Below are 17,520 nucleotides of genomic sequence, written 5' to 3'. Positions count from 1 at the left end.
TTCCAGTAAAACAAGCTGGTAACATTAATTATCCGTATATGCTATGATACTCCAAGGCAAGAGGAAATTATTGGTTTGATCTTTTGTTTGTTGCAGCATTCACTAGCTAAATGATACTCCTGTCTCAGTCATGTAACACAGTAAACTGCTAAATTCTCCCAACAACGTCCTCATTAAATTGACAATCATAGGTGACTTGTGGCCTCAATAAATTGAGAATTTCTCCTAAATAACAATCTTTATGGTGCTGAATCCTTAGTTCCTTCTGAACTATCAGCAATTATACTCAGATTTTTTCTAAGCCTTATAAGAATGTCTAAAATTGTGCATTTTTATATCTTTAGTGCTAAGTCATATAGTGAATGCTATTTTTTTTTGTTCATCTCTAATTCAGAGCTTTGTAAACGTAAATGGCCAAGTTTCAAGATGCAATAAATTGAACAAACTTTAAAAAATTATACTTTCAGGACTTCCTTGTTGGTTCAGTGGTTGAGACTCCACGCTCCCACTTTGGGGGAGCACGGGTTCTATACCTGGTAGAGGAACTAAGATCTCGCATGTTGCATAGTGCAGCCAAAATAGAAGAGAAAAAAATTACACTTCCATGTCTGTTATCAAATCACAAATGCATGTTCATAAAATATATTAGAAAATCTATTAGTTTGTCTCTTGGAACAGCTAGTTTGCCTTGTTTCAATAATCTTCTGCTTCATTTTCAGGTTCTTTTGGTTTTGTCTAATTCTTTGTGGTTAATTGACTTAATCTGTCAACTTCAATAAATCATTTATTTCTTGTAAAATATGGACAGCTGTTAGAATTTACTAAAGCTAAATCTCTTTACATTTTTTACTTTTCAAATATTTAACTATTCCAATTTTACACTTCATACTATGTGACTTCACAAGTTTTGTTGAGATTTATAAATCACTTTGGCAGCTTACAGTTAGTACTGCTTTGCCCATTGAGATCTAAATGTCTTCCATTATTCATTATACCAATTTTCCAATCTTCAGATATATTTTTCTTTGTGTACAGTAACAAATATAGATCAAAGGTAGTAAACTGGTTATTCTCCTAAAGCACAGAGTGCTTTATATGTGCATTAGTGCTACAAATGCTTCCCAGATATCTCTATGACAAGATGCCCATTAAACATTCTACACAATTAACTAATGGGCTAATACTGAAATTTCTATTTCTATTGAAAATTCTAATGGACTAAACCTTTGCTTATTACACTATTATAATATTTACCGCCAGTATTGTAAAATTCTGCCATACAACTGTAAGGTGCAGTATATTCAATCACATAAAACCTGAGGTTGTGTTATTCTAAGACTTAATCAAATAATAAGAGTAAGTCTGCAGTTAGCCAGCTGGAGGTGGTGGGAGGTTAGGGAGCCAAATGCCAATTATGTCTGAGTTCATATTATTATGGGGTTCATCATCATGAGTTCTTTTCTGTATTCCAACCAACAGATATCAGCATGGCAATAAAGGCTGTTGTAAGTGCCATAGTGAAAATGAAAAGGAAGTGAAAATGTAAAGAGATGGAAAAGAGACATCTCAAGGGCCAAGTCTTGGGAGGACTGGACAGGAGGCAAGGCTAAGTAGTAAGTCAAAGAGATACTATTGGATCACTTTACGAATGCCAGTGCTGGACTTGCCTGGCGATCGTGGTTAAGACCCTGCACTTACACTGCAGGTGGCCTAAGTTCAATTCTTGGTGGGGGAGCTAAGGCCAAAAAAGCGGGGGCAGGGTGGGGGGGGGGAGGGTATTAAAAAACAAATGCCAATGGTGACAGAAGAGACAAGAGATAGAAGCAGTTTCATTCAATCATTTTGGTTGGCAAAGGGATAAGAGGGGAGGTCTAAGCAGATTTTAAATATGCTGATTTCAAGCTAATGGAAAACACAGATGAACAGGTAGTTTAAAAATATAGGACTTGAATATAAGGTCAGGGTTCTGACACAATGGTAATTATGGACAAAACTGAAAGTAAACAGTCTAGAAATGGTTTCAGAAGGAAAAACATTCAGTAAGAATCATTAGAGGAAGAATTAGAGGTAGAAGAACCACATTAACATAAAAGGTAATATTTGAAGTTTATGGTATCTTTTCACATACATTATATTTAATGGAACCCTTGAGAGGTGGGAGATTAGTTTCAAGTCGATTTATTCATTCATAAATATTTATTAAGTTCTACTGAGAATAGGAGGGTGAGTAAGTCACAGTCCTTGCCCTTAATGAGTTTCTAATCCAATGGGAGAAGCAGACATGTAAAGTAATTAGGGGCTCTGATCCCAGCATTAACAATACTGGTTAGTAACTGGCTATTTACTTTCCAGTCTCCATTACAGGAAAATCACATGAGGCTAAGTGATAGTTCTGTCACTCTTCTATCTCCAAAGCCCAACAAAAGATCTAAGTCGTAGGCACTCAAGAAATATTCTAAATGAACTGCATGAAAACCAGGAGTATCTCAACAATGATGAACATTATTTTCTGGCAGAGAATAAGGTGTATGGGGAGAGTAAAATATTAGAAAATATGGGTAAAGTTGGTTGGAGAGATCAGATTTTGGAAAGCCTTACATGCCAAGGAATTTATAGATGGCAGTATTGGGGATTCTGAGAATTTAATACATGGGAATGATACAATCAGATTTGTGTTTTGGAAAGACAGCTTTGGAGTGTACTGGATAGACTGGAATGGGTAGAGGTTACAGGAAGGGAACTGTTGAGTACTTTAATACAATGGATCAGTGCTTTTTAAACTTAAACATATTTACGTGTGCATACAGAATGGGACGCCAACAGAAGAGCAAAGTGCTTTGATCTGTATTCAGGGCCCTGGCTCTGTTCAGTAGATGCTCAAAGAGAAAAACATAAAACAGGGGGTACCCAGTAGAAACTTCACAAATGGACATTTTCTTCCCTCTTTCTTTCCTCTTGGTATAATGTTCAAAAAAGAGCCAATGGATAAATCTTGAGGATATAAGGCAGGGAATGAAAAAGGCTCTCAAGAGACAGAAAAGGAGGGGATGAAGAACAGGAGAGTTTGTTTGGCTGAGGGCAGGAGGACAAACTTTTCTTGAGATGAAGGCAGACTATTTGAAGACAGACCTAAAGTAGTACAGCGGAAGAAAGGCAAGAAGAGTCTACATTTAAATGGGAGAAGAATGCAGAAGCTGGGGTGCTAGATTGGGATTTTAAATCTTCATCAGGATTAGATGGAAAATAAAAGGGCTCTTGAGGCTTTAGTACGTTAACTTGCAATGGCGGCAACAGTTTTGAAAACATCCCCCTAGTAGTACTAGGCAACATGGGAAGGGCAAATCATGGAACCTCGGATTCCTCCTGGGAACTGGCAGGACAGGCGGGACCTAAAGAAAGGGAGAAGGTGATTGAAGAAAGCTCTTGAAAGGGTCCCTGAAGAGAATGACTACAAAGTATAGGTTAGGAAGAGAAGTCAACTCAGGAAGCTGACAGTGAGAACTGATGCATTTAAAACCTTGCTGAGGTCAGAAAGTCATTTCTATCAACATAACTAGCCTTCATTCTTTTGATTTTGCCAACAAATAAAATCAGTTTCGTTTTCTTCTGTGTTAACCACCATGACTACAGTTCAAGTGAAAAAGATGTTTGATTATTTAATACACAATTCTTTGCCAAGCATTTCTGTCACTGAAAAGCAAGATAAAAATGACAAAAGAATCATGAGTTGTACCAGGCCGAAATTAATTTGATTAGATAAGGAATAACTACTTAAGCAATCTTTATACTTACAGGTAATTTGTCAATATAGTTAGCATTAGATCTTTCTGAGTAATCCAGTTTAAGTTATAGGTTCAAAAAATAAAGTTCAAACATCTGTAGGGTAGCACAAATATCTGATTTTCAGAAGAGGCTTCCCTGGATCAATTAAAATGGAAGATTCAAAATTTCAGTTAGATAAGGCAATACCCAACTTTTTCAAAAAAGACTTAGGTTAAGTGCTTTGGTGGGAATCCTTACACAAGTATATGGTAATCTGATAACATATTGCACAACAAATCAAGCAAAATGTAATGTTACTGAGAAATACAAACTTTGGGATGTCAGTGACACCTCTTACTACAGAAAATAGAGTCTCTTTTTCTTCATAGCTCTTGGGCCACAAGATTGCTCCAGGAGCTTAGGGTTTAAAATGAAACAAAGGGATAGTCACGGTTAAGGCACTATAAAGCTAACTGTGCCCGAGTCTAGACACTTTGGTTCTCAGGTTAACTCTTTTCTTTTCTTTAATCAGAGATTAAAGATGCCTACTTCCTTTTTCCATTCAAGCAACTGATTGCCTTTGGGTGGGGGGCCGGCGGCTAGTGATGTGCGTGGGAAGGAAAAGGTCAGTTGCCCCAGCTTTTGACTTGAGGTGAGCCAGTAACTCTTTTATGGTTTTTACTACTAAGAAAGGTTTAAAGACTCCTTCCTAAAATATTTTGCATATACCTTTTCTTTTTTCCTAAATGGAAAGATACCGCTATAACCAGACACTAATTTTGAGGTGGAAGTTACATTAGGGCTTCCCTGCTGGCTCAGTGGGAATCTGCTTGCAAAACAGGAAATGCAGGAGACTCAGGTTTGATCCCTGGGTCAGGGAGATCCCTTGATCAGGAAATGGCAAGCCACTCCAGTATTCTTGCCTGGAAAATTCCATGGGCAGAGAAGTCTGGCAGGCTACAACCCACAGAGTTGCAAAGAGTTAAGACACAACAGAGCACTGAGCATGTGTGTGGGTAGCAAGTTACACAGGAGGAAAAAGTTATCTGGGCTAGTGTGTAAACTTCATTCAGTGAAGACTCCTTGGTTAAAACAGCGGAATTTGCTGGATGGGGAGGAAGGAAAAAACGAGTTGAAACAAAGTGCCAGAATGCTTACTTTCATGGTCAGCTTCTTCATGGAAGTAAGGGAATTTCCAGGGAGGAGAATGAATTATTCTAAGCAACAACATTTAGGAAGAAAGAAGAGTTCCTGTGATCTTTGGGCCAGTGAGCTATAGAAACTGGTCCCAAGTTGATGGCTCAGAAATGGGGTAGATGAATTGTGAACTGCCCATGTAGTACAGTTAGGAAGTATGTGGATAAAAGTTCCTGGAAGCTGAAGTCTTCTTTATTGACAGAATCCACAGAACATGTGAGGCAGAGTTGGCCACAAGGTCCCAACATAGCACATTCTGACATTCAAATTAGACTTATTTAAATGTGGCTCCTTTTGATTCCTACAACTTTGTACTATGATGATTATCTGTACACAGGGATTCTAAATGGAAACAACTCACATCATCATTATCACTCAATTTTTGGAGACTAACAGCTTGGTCCAATTTTTAAGGTAATAGGCCAAAAGACAAAAAAAAGTCAACCAAGTATCAGGCCTAGTCGAGAATGGCTTAACATTATTCATTCTCTTCTTTGAACATTTTACTTAAGTGTTTTATTAGAGCTACTAGCTCAGGGTTTCCACCACGAGCATCAATTTGTTTATAGGCTTTAGATTCAAGCTCTTTAAGAGTATTCCGAGTATATTCAAAGGAACCTACATTCTCAAGGTAATGTACACAGTATTTTTTAATATCTATGTTTTCGGTTCTCTGGCGTAAGATATTCTGCACCTGGGTGCTTTCTGGCCTTGACCAGATAGCATGAATAGTAGGGAATGAGAACTTTCCCTCTGTTAGATCTTCACAAAAGCTTTTGTTTTCACTGTATTCTTTGGAGTGTAGATTAGCGTAATCATCCCTAATTTGGAAAAAGAGCCCAAGTGTATCAAGTAGTGGTTTTAAATCTTCTTTGTAATCAGAGAACAACTGCATGAGACCTACTGCTAATCCAAATAGTCCACCTGTCTTTTGCAGCACCATTGCTTTATATTCTTCTTCGGTGGGACAAGTGTAATTATCCCTCCAGTAGATATCTAGGCCTTGTCCCTGATGGAGTTCTAAAAGCTGGCGGGTAAAGAGCTTTACTGCATCCGGGTGATTGAGGGTTAAGACTTTCTCTAGGCCAAGAAAATATACATAATTAGCAGAATTGATGACAGATGGAATTCCATAGATACTGTGTGCCACTGGAAAGCCACGTCGGAGTTTTGAGTTGTCTTCAATATCATCGATGAGTAAACTGGCATTATGCAACATTTCTGTCACTTCAATGATAATCTAGTAAAAAATACAATTGAAAAATTTCATTTTATTTGAATTATTCAAAAGAGCTTACCAATACTTATTATATAACAGATTATCAGTGTCAGGTGTCTTCGTTTTTATAATTAATTATTATCTAGAGACCTCAATAGAAATAGCATATGATCACTAAACTGAGTTAAGAGCTAGGAATATTTTTACACAGTATCTATTAATGTCTTGGGCTTAAGAATTAAGTTAGAGAACTTCCCTGGTGGTCCAGTGGTTAAGAATATTTCAATTCAGGATATGTGTGTTCAGTCCCTAGTCAGGAACTAGGATCCCACAGGATGCGGGGCAACTAAGACCGTGCCACAACAGAGAGACCACATACTGCAACAAAGATGCTGTGTGCCACAACTAAGGCCTGACGCAGCCATAAACAAATACATACATACTAAAAAAAAAAAAATGAAGTTATAATTGCCTAAATACCTGTAACTTGTCTTCTGGAACTTTTAGCCAATGATTAAACGCCTGTGAAAGTTTGGTTCTCACTTGTTTACCTGCATTTAAAGAATACAATTTGGCAATAAATTAATATTTTAATTATAAGGAACACATTCAGAATAAAATAAAATAAAAAAAAAAAAAGAAACTTCTTCTAAAACTAATAAGACCTGATAAATCCAGCCCCACCAATTCATTACCTACTATAGAGCTTATCTCCTACTGCTGGGTCCCTACTGCCAAAACTCGTATCCTAAAGACACATAACCTTTTAAAATTTAGGCAGGTGAAACAGATTTATAGTACTCCAGTGGCCCATCTGGAGAAGGCAATGGCAACCCATTCCAGTACTCTTGCCTGGAAAATCCCATGGACGGAGGAGCCTGGTGGGCTGCAGTCCATGGGGTTGCTAAGAGTCGGACATGACTGAGCAACTTCACTTTTACTTTTCACTTTCATGCACTGGAGAAGGAAATGGCAACCCACTCCAGTGTTCTTGCCTGGAGAATCCCAGGGATGGGGGAGCCTGGTGGGCTGCCGTCTATGGGGTCACACAGAGTCAGACATGACTGAATCGACTTAGCAGCAGCAGCAGTGGTCCATCAGTGCACCCACTCCTTTCATCTTAACTTATATCAACAATTTTGGAATGGAATGGCTTTTAAGGAATTATGATCATTCCTTTTATGAAAAGGGAGACAGTCTAGTTAGTGACAGCCTATTTCAGAGACTACAGGTATTTATTTTATTTAATTGAAATATAGTGGATTTATAATGTGTTACCTTTCTACTATAGTGTAAAGTGATTCAGTTATACATATATATACATTCTCTTTTTTAATATTCTTTTACATTATGATTTATCATAGGATACTGAATATAGTTCCCTGAGCTATATAGCAGGACCTTGTTGTTTATCCATCCCATACATAACTATAGGTATTTCTAAGTAAAGGTACTTTGCTACTGAATTACCTTATAAAATGACCTCTTAAAATTATTTACCTTTAAGATTTTAGAGACTGGACAGCTTTGTTTCTTTTCAAGCAAAAAGTAAGATTACCATCCCATGAAGTATTTCTTTTTAACATCCTGAATTTAGTCAAAAGTTAATTTATTTTGACTGGGGCTATTAGTTTTTCGATATTATCTTTTTCTTATACAGAAAACTCAAGAGAGATATTTGGTTAATAGTCACCTCTAGAAGCTGTTTTAGCCCAGATATAAAGAAATGGTAGCTAAAAACCACAATCAGTTCATTTAATAAAAATGTTCTATGAGATTCCTGCTAAAGTGAATGCATAGCAACATACTAATTGCAGATTAGGCTTCAGAGAAATAGTTACATAAAAAGTTTCAGTAAACAAAAACAGTATTTTCTGAGTCCTATCTGTTTTTCTCTGCACCAATCATCCAAACAAGTGAATACATACACCCTCATCACATACCCAAATGGAAAAAGTTTCACTTTCTGTGAAAAGTCTAAAAGGGAAGGCTCTCTTAGGGTTCTGGAAGTAGTGTCCTCTATTAACCCTTAAGGTGAACAAGGTCTGAGTAGCAATTATACCCTTAACATCTGATGTATTTTCCAGTTTGACAAAGGTCAATCTGGGCTACAATGAGAATGCACAATTGTGCAAAGTAACTTCATCACTTTAAAAAACCAAGCTTCATTTTCATTAGAAGATGAAGAACACAGAAGCAATGTACAGTCACATTTCCGCTTTCATTTCAGAATGTATTTGGAAAATAGTCAAATGAATGGCTTAATTTACACATACTCAGGTTTTGTTTTCAGGTTTTAATATTACAATAATAACTGTTTCCTCTTTAAGACCTTAAGATTACTGACTCCCTTTCTGCACGCTTACTTCTTCCTCGGCTTTCAACCGCAAAGGCCTGGGGACCTACCCTTCTGCATAGGTAAATAAACAAACATAAATACAAGTCATTCTATTAATACTTCACTAGTTCCAAATAGGAAAAGGAGTACGTCAAGGCTGTATATTGTCAGCCTGCTTATTTAATTTATATGCAGAGTACATCATGAGAAATGCTGGGCTGGAAGAAGCACAAGCTGGAATCAAGATTGCTGGGAGATATAATAACCTCAGATATGCAGACGACACCATCCTTATGGCAGAAAGTGAAGAGGAACTAAAAAGCCTCTTGATGAAGGTGAAAGAGAGTGAAAAAGTTGGCTTAAAGCTCAACATTCAGAAAACGAAGATCATGGCATCTGGTCCCATCACTTCATGGCAAATAGATGGGGAAACAGTGGAAACAGTGTCAGACTTTATTTTTCTGGGCTCCAAAATCACTGCAGATTGTGACTGCAGCCATGAAATTAAAAGACGCTTAACCCTTGGAAGAAAAGTTATGACCAACCTAGATAGCATATTCAAAAGCAGAGACATTACTTTGCCAACAAAGGTTCATCTAGTCAAGGCTATGGTTTTTCCTGTGGTCACGTATGGATGTGAGAGTTGGACTGTGAAGAAGGCTGAGCGCCGAAGAATTGATGCTTTTGAATTGTGGTGTTGGAGAAGACTCTTGAGAGTCCCTTGGACTGCAAGGAGATCCAATCAGTCCATTCTGAAGGAGATCAGTCCTGGGATTTCTTTGGAAGGAATGATGCTAAAGCTGAAACTCCAGTACTTTGGCCCCCTCATGCGAAGAGTTGACTCATTGGAAAAGACTCTGATGCTGGGAGGGATTGGGGGCAGGAGGAGAAGGGGACGACAGAGGATGAGATGGCTGGATGGCATCACTGACTCGATGGACACGAGTCTGAGTGAACTCCGGGAGTTGGTGATGGACAGGGAGGCCTGGCATGCTGTGATTCATGGGGTCGCAAAGAGTCGGAGACGACTGAGTGACTGAACTGAACTGAATTTCAGAACACCCTAATGTCAAAAATTATTATTATAACCTTTTATTGTAAGAGTAACTTTACAGTAAGTGGTCTCACCCACCTTTAAGACACTTTAGTAACTCTGAAGCTCTCTGTGAAAAAAATGCATAACAGTTTCCTGCTTCTTTAGGAAAATCTTTTGAGATTATAGTCTACCATGAATGCAAGAGTATAGTTGATTAAAAAAAAAAGACGGGATACCTAACGAGTCTTAAATATGTTATCCAAAGGCCTAAAGCATTACTTCCGAATAATGAGAATTACAACAAAGCTACTGGAGTAGTTCACTAGGTACGTAAGCATTATTAGTAAAATGTAAATACAGGCAGTTCTTGCTTTGTATAGTAGTGGAATGGGAGACACTGGGAGATGCTAGTTAAGACTCTTATAACTGATAACTGGCACATTTTACAGTAGCCCAGTTCCAACCAGTGTTTGCCAGCTCGTAACAAAGTAAGCCCAGCAACAGGCGGGGAGAGTTCAGGAGAAACAGTGTGACCTGTCTCAATTCGAGATCCTAAAATAAGTGAAGCTACTGGCAGCTGAATAAATGTCACCCAAAAGCCGTCCCTTGGCTTTTTCTGTAACAGTTGGCAATGTTCCCTTGTATTCTCCACTTGTTTCTCCTCCATGCTTTTGAAGCATTGACATTAGTAAGTGTGTCTCCATTATAGTCTGCTATGTTGACTTAGCTGCTACTGCTGCTAAGTCACTTCAGTTGTGTCCGACTCTGTGTGATCCCATAGACGGCAGCCACCAGGCTCCCCCGTCCCTGGGATTCTCCAGGCAAGAACACTGGAGTGGGTTGCCATTTCCTTCTCCGATGCATGAAAGTGAAAAGTGACAGTGAAGTTTCTCAGTCGTGTCTGACCCTTAGCGACCCCGTGGACTGCAGCCTACCAGGCTCCTCCGCCATGGGATTTTCCAGGCAAGAGGACTGGAGTTGGGTGCCATTGCCTTCTCAGATTATGGTCTGCTAGAGTAGAAAGCATGATGGTTTCCAAGGTGGAGGTAGAGCTACCACTCTTCTGGCTTTGGACAACCACACTTACCCTCCCCTGGCTCATAAAGAATAGAAATGCCCTAATTTCCACTGAGGTATGCTCATCAAGAAAAGTGTGCACTTTGTTCATTTTAAAGTGTTTATTTCCTTTTGGCTGTGCTGGGTCTTTGTTGCTGTGTGAGCTTTCCTCCAGTTGTGGTGAGTGGGGGCTACTCTCCAGTTGTGGTGTGCGGGGGCTACTCTCCAGTTGTGGTGTGCAGGCCTCTCATTGTGTTGACCCCTCCTGTTGCTGAGCATGGGCTCTAGGGCATGAGGGCTTCCGGAGCTGCAGTTACTGTGCTCTGGAGCACAGGCTCAATAGTTCCGGTATGTGGGCTTAGTTGCTCTGCGGCACTCAGTTTTCTTCCCCGATCAGGGATCGAACCCACATCTCCTGCACTGGTGAGTGGATTCTCTACCACAGAGCCACCAGGGAAGCCCACATGTGCACTTTGGAACCGAAATAAAAAGTTTTAATTGTGACTGAGTTGAGATCATCACTACACTATAGCTGAGACACACTATGAGCTAAATAGGTCTTCCTATGGTTGTCAACTTATCACTTTATTTTCTTTTGGGGCCACACTGCACAGCTTGTGGGATGTCAGGGATTAAATCCAGGTCCTTGGCAGTCAAAGTGCAGAGTCCTAATGACTGGATTGCCAGGGGATTCCCAACTTTTCACCTGAGTAACTGGTTTGAATTTTTATTATGAGAAGCCACATTTATCAAATGCATGACTTTTTACTTGCTACTATCACATCTCAGAAAAGCTAAGGAAAAAAAATTAGCAAAATAAAACAAGCACATACATATGATAAAGCCATGTCCAAGTGACTCATCTTTGTAGAGGAATAATTTAGATTATGCTTCCAAGTAATGTGCTTTGAATGTATTGCTATTCGTCTCTTACAGGAAGTAGTAGTGTTAAAAAATGCTGTCTGGGGTTTCCCTGGTGGTCTGTGGCCAAGGATCCTTCTTGCAATGCAGGGAATACTGGTTCAATCCTTGGTCGGGAAAGATTCCACATGCAGTGGAGCAACTAAACTCATGGGCCACAACTACTGAGTTTGTGCATCTAGAGTCCATGCTCCGCAACGAGCAGCCACTGCAGTGAGAGGCCTGCACCTCGCTGAAGAGTAGCCCCTGCTCGCTGCAACTAGAGAAAGCCGACATGCTGCAACAAGGACCCACCACAGCCAAACAAATAAAAAGTTAAGTGTAGCTTTTTGTTGTGGAGAAGGCAATGGCACCCCACTCCAGTGTTCTTGCCTGGAAAATCCCATGGATGGAGGAGCCTGGTAGGCTGCAGTCCATGGGGTTGCTAAGAGTTGGACACGACTGAGGGACTTCACTTTCACTTTTCACTTTCATGCACTGGAGAAGGAAATGGCAACCCACTCCAGTGTTCTTGCCTGGAGAATCCCAGGGATGGGGGAGCCTGATGGGCTGCCGTCTATGGGGTCGCACAGAGTCAAACATGACTGAAGCGACTTAGCAGCAGCAGCTTTTTGCTGTCATACAAATTGGCATAAAACCCCCTAATATCCAAACAGTAGGGAATAAAAATGTGTCGCATCCATAAAGGATAAAATTTCTAATGAGATACTCAAATGTTTTAAGTATTTTTATTTTTATTTATGTTATAAAATTGGGTATTTTTAAAGAGGTGCCTTAAAAACGTCCCTTTTAAGAAAAAAAGATTGTAAAAGTTTATAATTATTTTCCTTATATGTATCTGAAGATTCCCTAGAGAAGGAAATAGCAACCCACTCCAGTACTCTTGCCTTGAAAATCCCATGGACGGAGGAGCTTGGTGCAGGCTACTATCCATGGGGTCACAAAGAGTCAGGCACGACTGAGTGACTTCACTTTCACTATATGTATCTCCTTATAGAAAGTCTCAAGAGCTGGCAATTCTAACCTATTCTGTACGCTAATTTTTAAATGACTACTTCTCTATATAAATGACCCTATATGTATTATGACTAAACTATTACCTGGTAACTGAAGTAAGTACTTGTAAGGTTCTAGAAGAATTCTTTGGACGGTTTCTTGAGTCTTCTCCATTGTTTTTAAATTTCAAAGCTGATCTGTAAAAAAGGAGAAACATAAAGATGATGCAATTGAGTATCAAAGTGGAAAGGAGTTTGTATTTCAAGATGTTTTAGTAAAAGTAAACTTTCAGTTTGGTTTTAAGTGCAAATTCTACACCTATGAAATCTTAAAAACAAATCCACAGAATTAGATACTTCTGTATTTGATTGATCATATAAATTAGAAAACATACTTTTTTTCCTAAGAGCATTAAAATGAGTATGTTTTATACATGTGACCGTTAAACAACACTGGGGTTCGGGGCACCAACACCCTCCCCTCTGCAGTTGAAAATCTTGAGTACTATCAATAGTTCAGAGTTGAACCTCAGTATCCCTGGTTCTGCAGGCACAGATTTAAGTCTAACCACAAATCATGTAATACTGTAGTATATATTATAAAAAAAAATATGAATATAGGTGGAACCTGAGCAGTTCAAACTCACATTCTTCAAGGGTCAAATGTATATTTAAAACGTAAGGAGAATACAAGGAGAAAATTCTTTGATGCATTTTCTTCACAATCCATTTCAGACACTCTGATTAAGACACACACTAACGAGTGCAATTATAAAAGAAGTTTTTTAAAAATTAGTTAATTTACTAATTTTTGGCTGCTTTGGGTCTTCATTGTTGCGCGTGGACTTTCTCTAGTTGTGGCAAGTGGGGCATACTCTTCCTTGTGGTACATGGGCTTCGCACTGTGGTGGCTTCTCTTGTGGAGCACAGGCTCCAGGGCACGTGGGTTTAGTTGTGGCACATGGTTTTAGTTGCCCTTTGGCATGTGTGATCTTCTTGGACCAGGGGTCGAACCAGTGTACCCTGCACTGGTGGGCAGATTCTTATCCACGTACCACCAGGGAAGTCCCTTCAGTGCAATTATATTATTGAAAATATTCCCCTGAGGTGACTTATTATTTTGAATTTTACATTTACTTCAATATTTCCTAAAATTGCACTCACAATTTTACTAGAATCCTCCTTTACTGTTGAATTTCCACTATCTCTTTGTAAATATCTATTGCTACTTTTGTCCTCTTATTAAGGAATTTTCATTTCTGTTTTTGTTTTTTTCTGTTTCTTTTGTTTGGGGGGGTGGTTGCGGGGAAGTCTTCATTCCTAATCTGGACATTTTAGAAGGTTTCTCACCTCTGTCTACTTTCGTTTTTTGAGACAATGATTTGGTCCCAAGGATCATGCTAAAGGATTGAAAGGTGTGTTTTCTATAGTCTACTCTTGAATATCTAGGTGAAAGGATCATAAAAATCTGCACTTCCCAAAGGAAATCCTTTTAGCGATATGAATCCAAAGAGAAAATTTCCATACAGAAAACTGCTACATATGCCTTGAACAACAATTAAGTATGTCCCAAGGTAAAAAAAGTTCAGAAAATACTTTGAAATAATCTAAATACCAGTTTGGTAACCTGATGTGTGCTCAGTCATGTCCGATTCTTTGTGACCCCACAGACGGTAGCCCGCCAGGCTCCTTTGTCCACAGAATTTTCCAGGCAGGAATACTGGAGTGGTTTGCCATTTCTTTCTCCAGGGGATCTTGCCTACCCAGGGACTGACCCTGTCTCCTGCATTGGCAGGCTGATTCTTTACCCCTGTGTCACCTGGAAGTAACCTAATAACACCTATACTGTTTAAAGTCTAACAAAAATTACCTTATTCTTAAGAGATTAAAAAAGAAGATGATATGCAGGAAGAATAATCACTTAGGGAAAAGATTACTTAACAGAATTAAAAGAATTTTTAAAATGTACCATATATATACTATTTTATTTAAACCAATTAGTAGCCATCTCTTCTCAACTAGGTTGAGAACAAATATTCTGTTTATCTTTTTCACAGCCTCCAGAACACAGAATTTAAAAATCAATATGCACTTCCCTAGTGGTCCAGTGGTTAAGAAACCATACTTCCAACGCAGGGGGTAGAGTTTGGATTTCTGGTTGGGGAACTAAAATCCCTCATGCCATGCGGTGTGGCCAAAAGAAAAATAAAAACTTGTAAGAACAACTCTGAATAATTCTGTTTTGTCTCTGTCTAGACTAGTAGCACGGAGAAGGCAATGGCACCCCACTCCAGTACTTTGCCTGGAAAATCCCATGGATAAAGGAGCCTGGTAGGCTGCAGTCCATGGGGTCCCTAAGAGTCGGACACCACTGAGCAACTTCACTTTCACTTTTAACTTTCATGCATTGGAGAAGGAAATGGCAACCCACTCCAGTGTTCTTGCCTGGAGAATCCCAGGGACCGGGGAGCCTGGTGGCTGCCATCTGCGGGATCACAGAGAGTTGAACACGACTGAAGTGGCTTAGCAGCAGCAGCAGCAGCAGCAGCAGCAGCAGCAGCAGACTAGTAGCAACTATACACTCCTGGATAGATATCAGAGCTAATCTGTTTCAATTCTGTGGGTTTTGTTTGATGTTTTTTCCAACTGAAAAATCAGTTATGAATTTTTTAAAAAATCATCCTTTCCTTTGATCATTCAAGAAAGTTTAAGAATACTCACCTAACAAATAGGTCATTAATGTTCCTTTCCCAAAAAACGTTTATATGAAAGTATTCTCAACAGTGGGGAAACATAGAAGCCTCAATTTTTCTAGGTACTGAAAACCAGTCTGTTTCTTGTCTTGTGTAGTTTAACTGTTGCTACATTACAACTCTGTGACAATAATTATTACAGTTGCTGTAATAATTAAGTTATAAATATATTAATTAATAAATTATAAATAAGTTACTCTGACCTTTTTCTTTACCCAAAAGACTGCAATTTACCACACCTAGAAATTTTAGCTGTCACATAGGAGACCTGAATATAAAGAGGCATTACTGTGTTACATGAACTCTACTAATTTTTACAGTATTTTATTGATGTATAGTTCATTACAATGTCGTGCCTAGAGTGAACAACCACCATAGATTGCCTCTGTTCAGTCTGAAACTACTCATTTTCAAAACTGGGAAACTGCCTTAAATTTGTTCAAACAATATATTATGAATAGTAATTAACACAAAATCAAACTCTCTTCTCCATGGAGACAATAACCCCCAGGCTGGACTCCCTGGTACCTGCCCCTCTCTTCTAGTCCTCTACTCTTCACCCTGTGACCTTTCCTAAATTCAAATCTGGTCCTATCTCCCCTCTGATCGGGAACCCTTACACATTATCCCATGGCTCTTAAACAGAACAAAACTCCCTAACAAAGCGTGTCAGGTTCGCACAGTCAAACCCCCAGCCCTCCAGCCTCAGTTCTTCGTATTTTAAAAAGCTCCCCGCTGGCATAAGGCTTTCCAACATGATACCGTTTCTGTCTGGAATGTTCTTTCCTTAAGTTAAACTCCTGCTAAACTTTCTGCTCTCAGCTCGATCTTTACTTGCTCGGGAAAGCCTTCCCTCATCTCCCTATTTCCAATTCTCTTATCACGATTACATTCTCTCCAGTAGCAATCACACCTGTTGCAATTTCACACTGAGGTGTGAGTCCATCCTGTCCGTCTTACGCTCAGATTCAGGAAGGCAGGGGTCATACCAGTTTTTTCACATGGTAGGCGCTCAAATATGTGAAATGAACGCCGGAATCAACGGCAAGTGCCTTCCAACGCGTTAGAGACTAAACTCAAGGCACACTCCGGCATGGAAAAGTGAAAATATCACGCAAAGTGTTTTGTTTTTTTTCTTTAAAGGGAAGGATCTGGTTTCAGTATTGCCAAATCGACATACAAATATAAGGACGGCTGCGGAGCGCAGAGTGCATCCGTCCAAAATCCGGGAGATGATGGATGGGTCTGAAGAAAATTGCCGGAGAGACACAGGGAGGGAATTTAAATAACTTCGAGTCAGATTTTTAACACAGGCTTGGCAGAAGAGCTTCAGACGTCGACTCCCCTAGCACAGGGTCGGTGAGGTGCCCGCTTCCTCTCAGCCCAGAGGGCCCCTTCCGCCCCGCTGGGTCCCTTACAGCTCCTCCCCTTCTCCAGCCAGAGGATGGAAAATTCATACACAATCCGGTTCAGCATCCGGGTCCTCACCCTCCTTTCTTTCTTTCCTCTCAGCTCCGCCTCCCAGCCTCCCCCACCCACCTCCCCATCCGGGTTCCCCCCAGCCGCCACCACAGCCACTCACGGTTCGAGGATGATATCACAACTTTCACGCCGCGGGTCCGGGAGTAAGCTGTACCCAGTATCAGCTTCCCAACTTATAGTTCAGAGTAAGAGTCCCTCCGATGCCTACATGAATACCTCCCCCTATTTCACCACAGAACTCGCCGCCCTCCTCGGCCGCCGACGACCCCGCATTACTCGGTGCAATAAAATGCGCCATCCCGGTCACACTGCGCAGGCGTCGTTGCCACCTCCCCTCTGCTTTGTTGCTCCGCCCCCTTTCTACCCCCCCGCCTGTCTCACGGAGGAGCGGGGCATTGCGGGTCTTGCAGTTCTCCGGAGGGAGGCTTCGCGCATTGGCCCGAAAGGCTGGACTGCATTTCCCGGGGAGCTTTGAGGCGTAACTTTCTGTTTCCATAGAACTGGTGGGAAAATGGCGTCGTTGTTTGTATCGCGGGGACCAATAGGAACAGGGTATAGGCGGGTTCTAAAGGAGCCTAACCAATCCGAGGTCGTCTAAGAAGCCATCCGGGAAAGAGGTAGGGGAGGGGAAAAAAGTCTAGGGGAGGGGAGAAAGGAGGGAAGGGGGGGACTTGGGGTGGGGGGGAAGCGATGTTTGCCCGTCAGTCGAGTCCGGAGTGAGGAGCTCGGGCGCTGGAGCGGAGGGAGACTCTTCAGCTTAA

At 40.4% G+C, this 17,520-nt stretch overlaps 1 protein-coding gene across 1 annotated transcript; it reads right to left on the bottom strand.

The window, feature by feature from the left end:
• Nucleotides 1-5,129: 5,129 nt before the first annotated feature.
• GGPS1 (geranylgeranyl diphosphate synthase 1) lies at nucleotides 5,130-17,042 on the bottom strand. The gene is made up of 4 exons (XM_019954146.2): nucleotides 16,860-17,042; nucleotides 12,630-12,722; nucleotides 6,659-6,729; nucleotides 5,130-6,199 (listed from the first exon to the last, which is right to left on the bottom strand). Exons 2-4 carry the CDS (start codon nucleotides 12,697-12,699, stop codon nucleotides 5,438-5,440), a joined length of 903 nt encoding a protein of 300 aa, XP_019809705.1. The 5' UTR covers nucleotides 12,700-12,722; nucleotides 16,860-17,042; the 3' UTR covers nucleotides 5,130-5,437.
• Between the last annotated feature and the right edge of the window lie 478 nt (nucleotides 17,043-17,520).

The sequence above is a fragment of the Bos indicus genome, chromosome 28, assembly GCF_029378745.1.
Source record: "Bos indicus isolate NIAB-ARS_2022 breed Sahiwal x Tharparkar chromosome 28, NIAB-ARS_B.indTharparkar_mat_pri_1.0, whole genome shotgun sequence".
NCBI classification, from domain to species: Eukaryota; Metazoa; Chordata; class Mammalia; order Artiodactyla; family Bovidae; genus Bos; species Bos indicus.
This window is presented reverse-complemented; position numbering and strand designations above follow the sequence as displayed.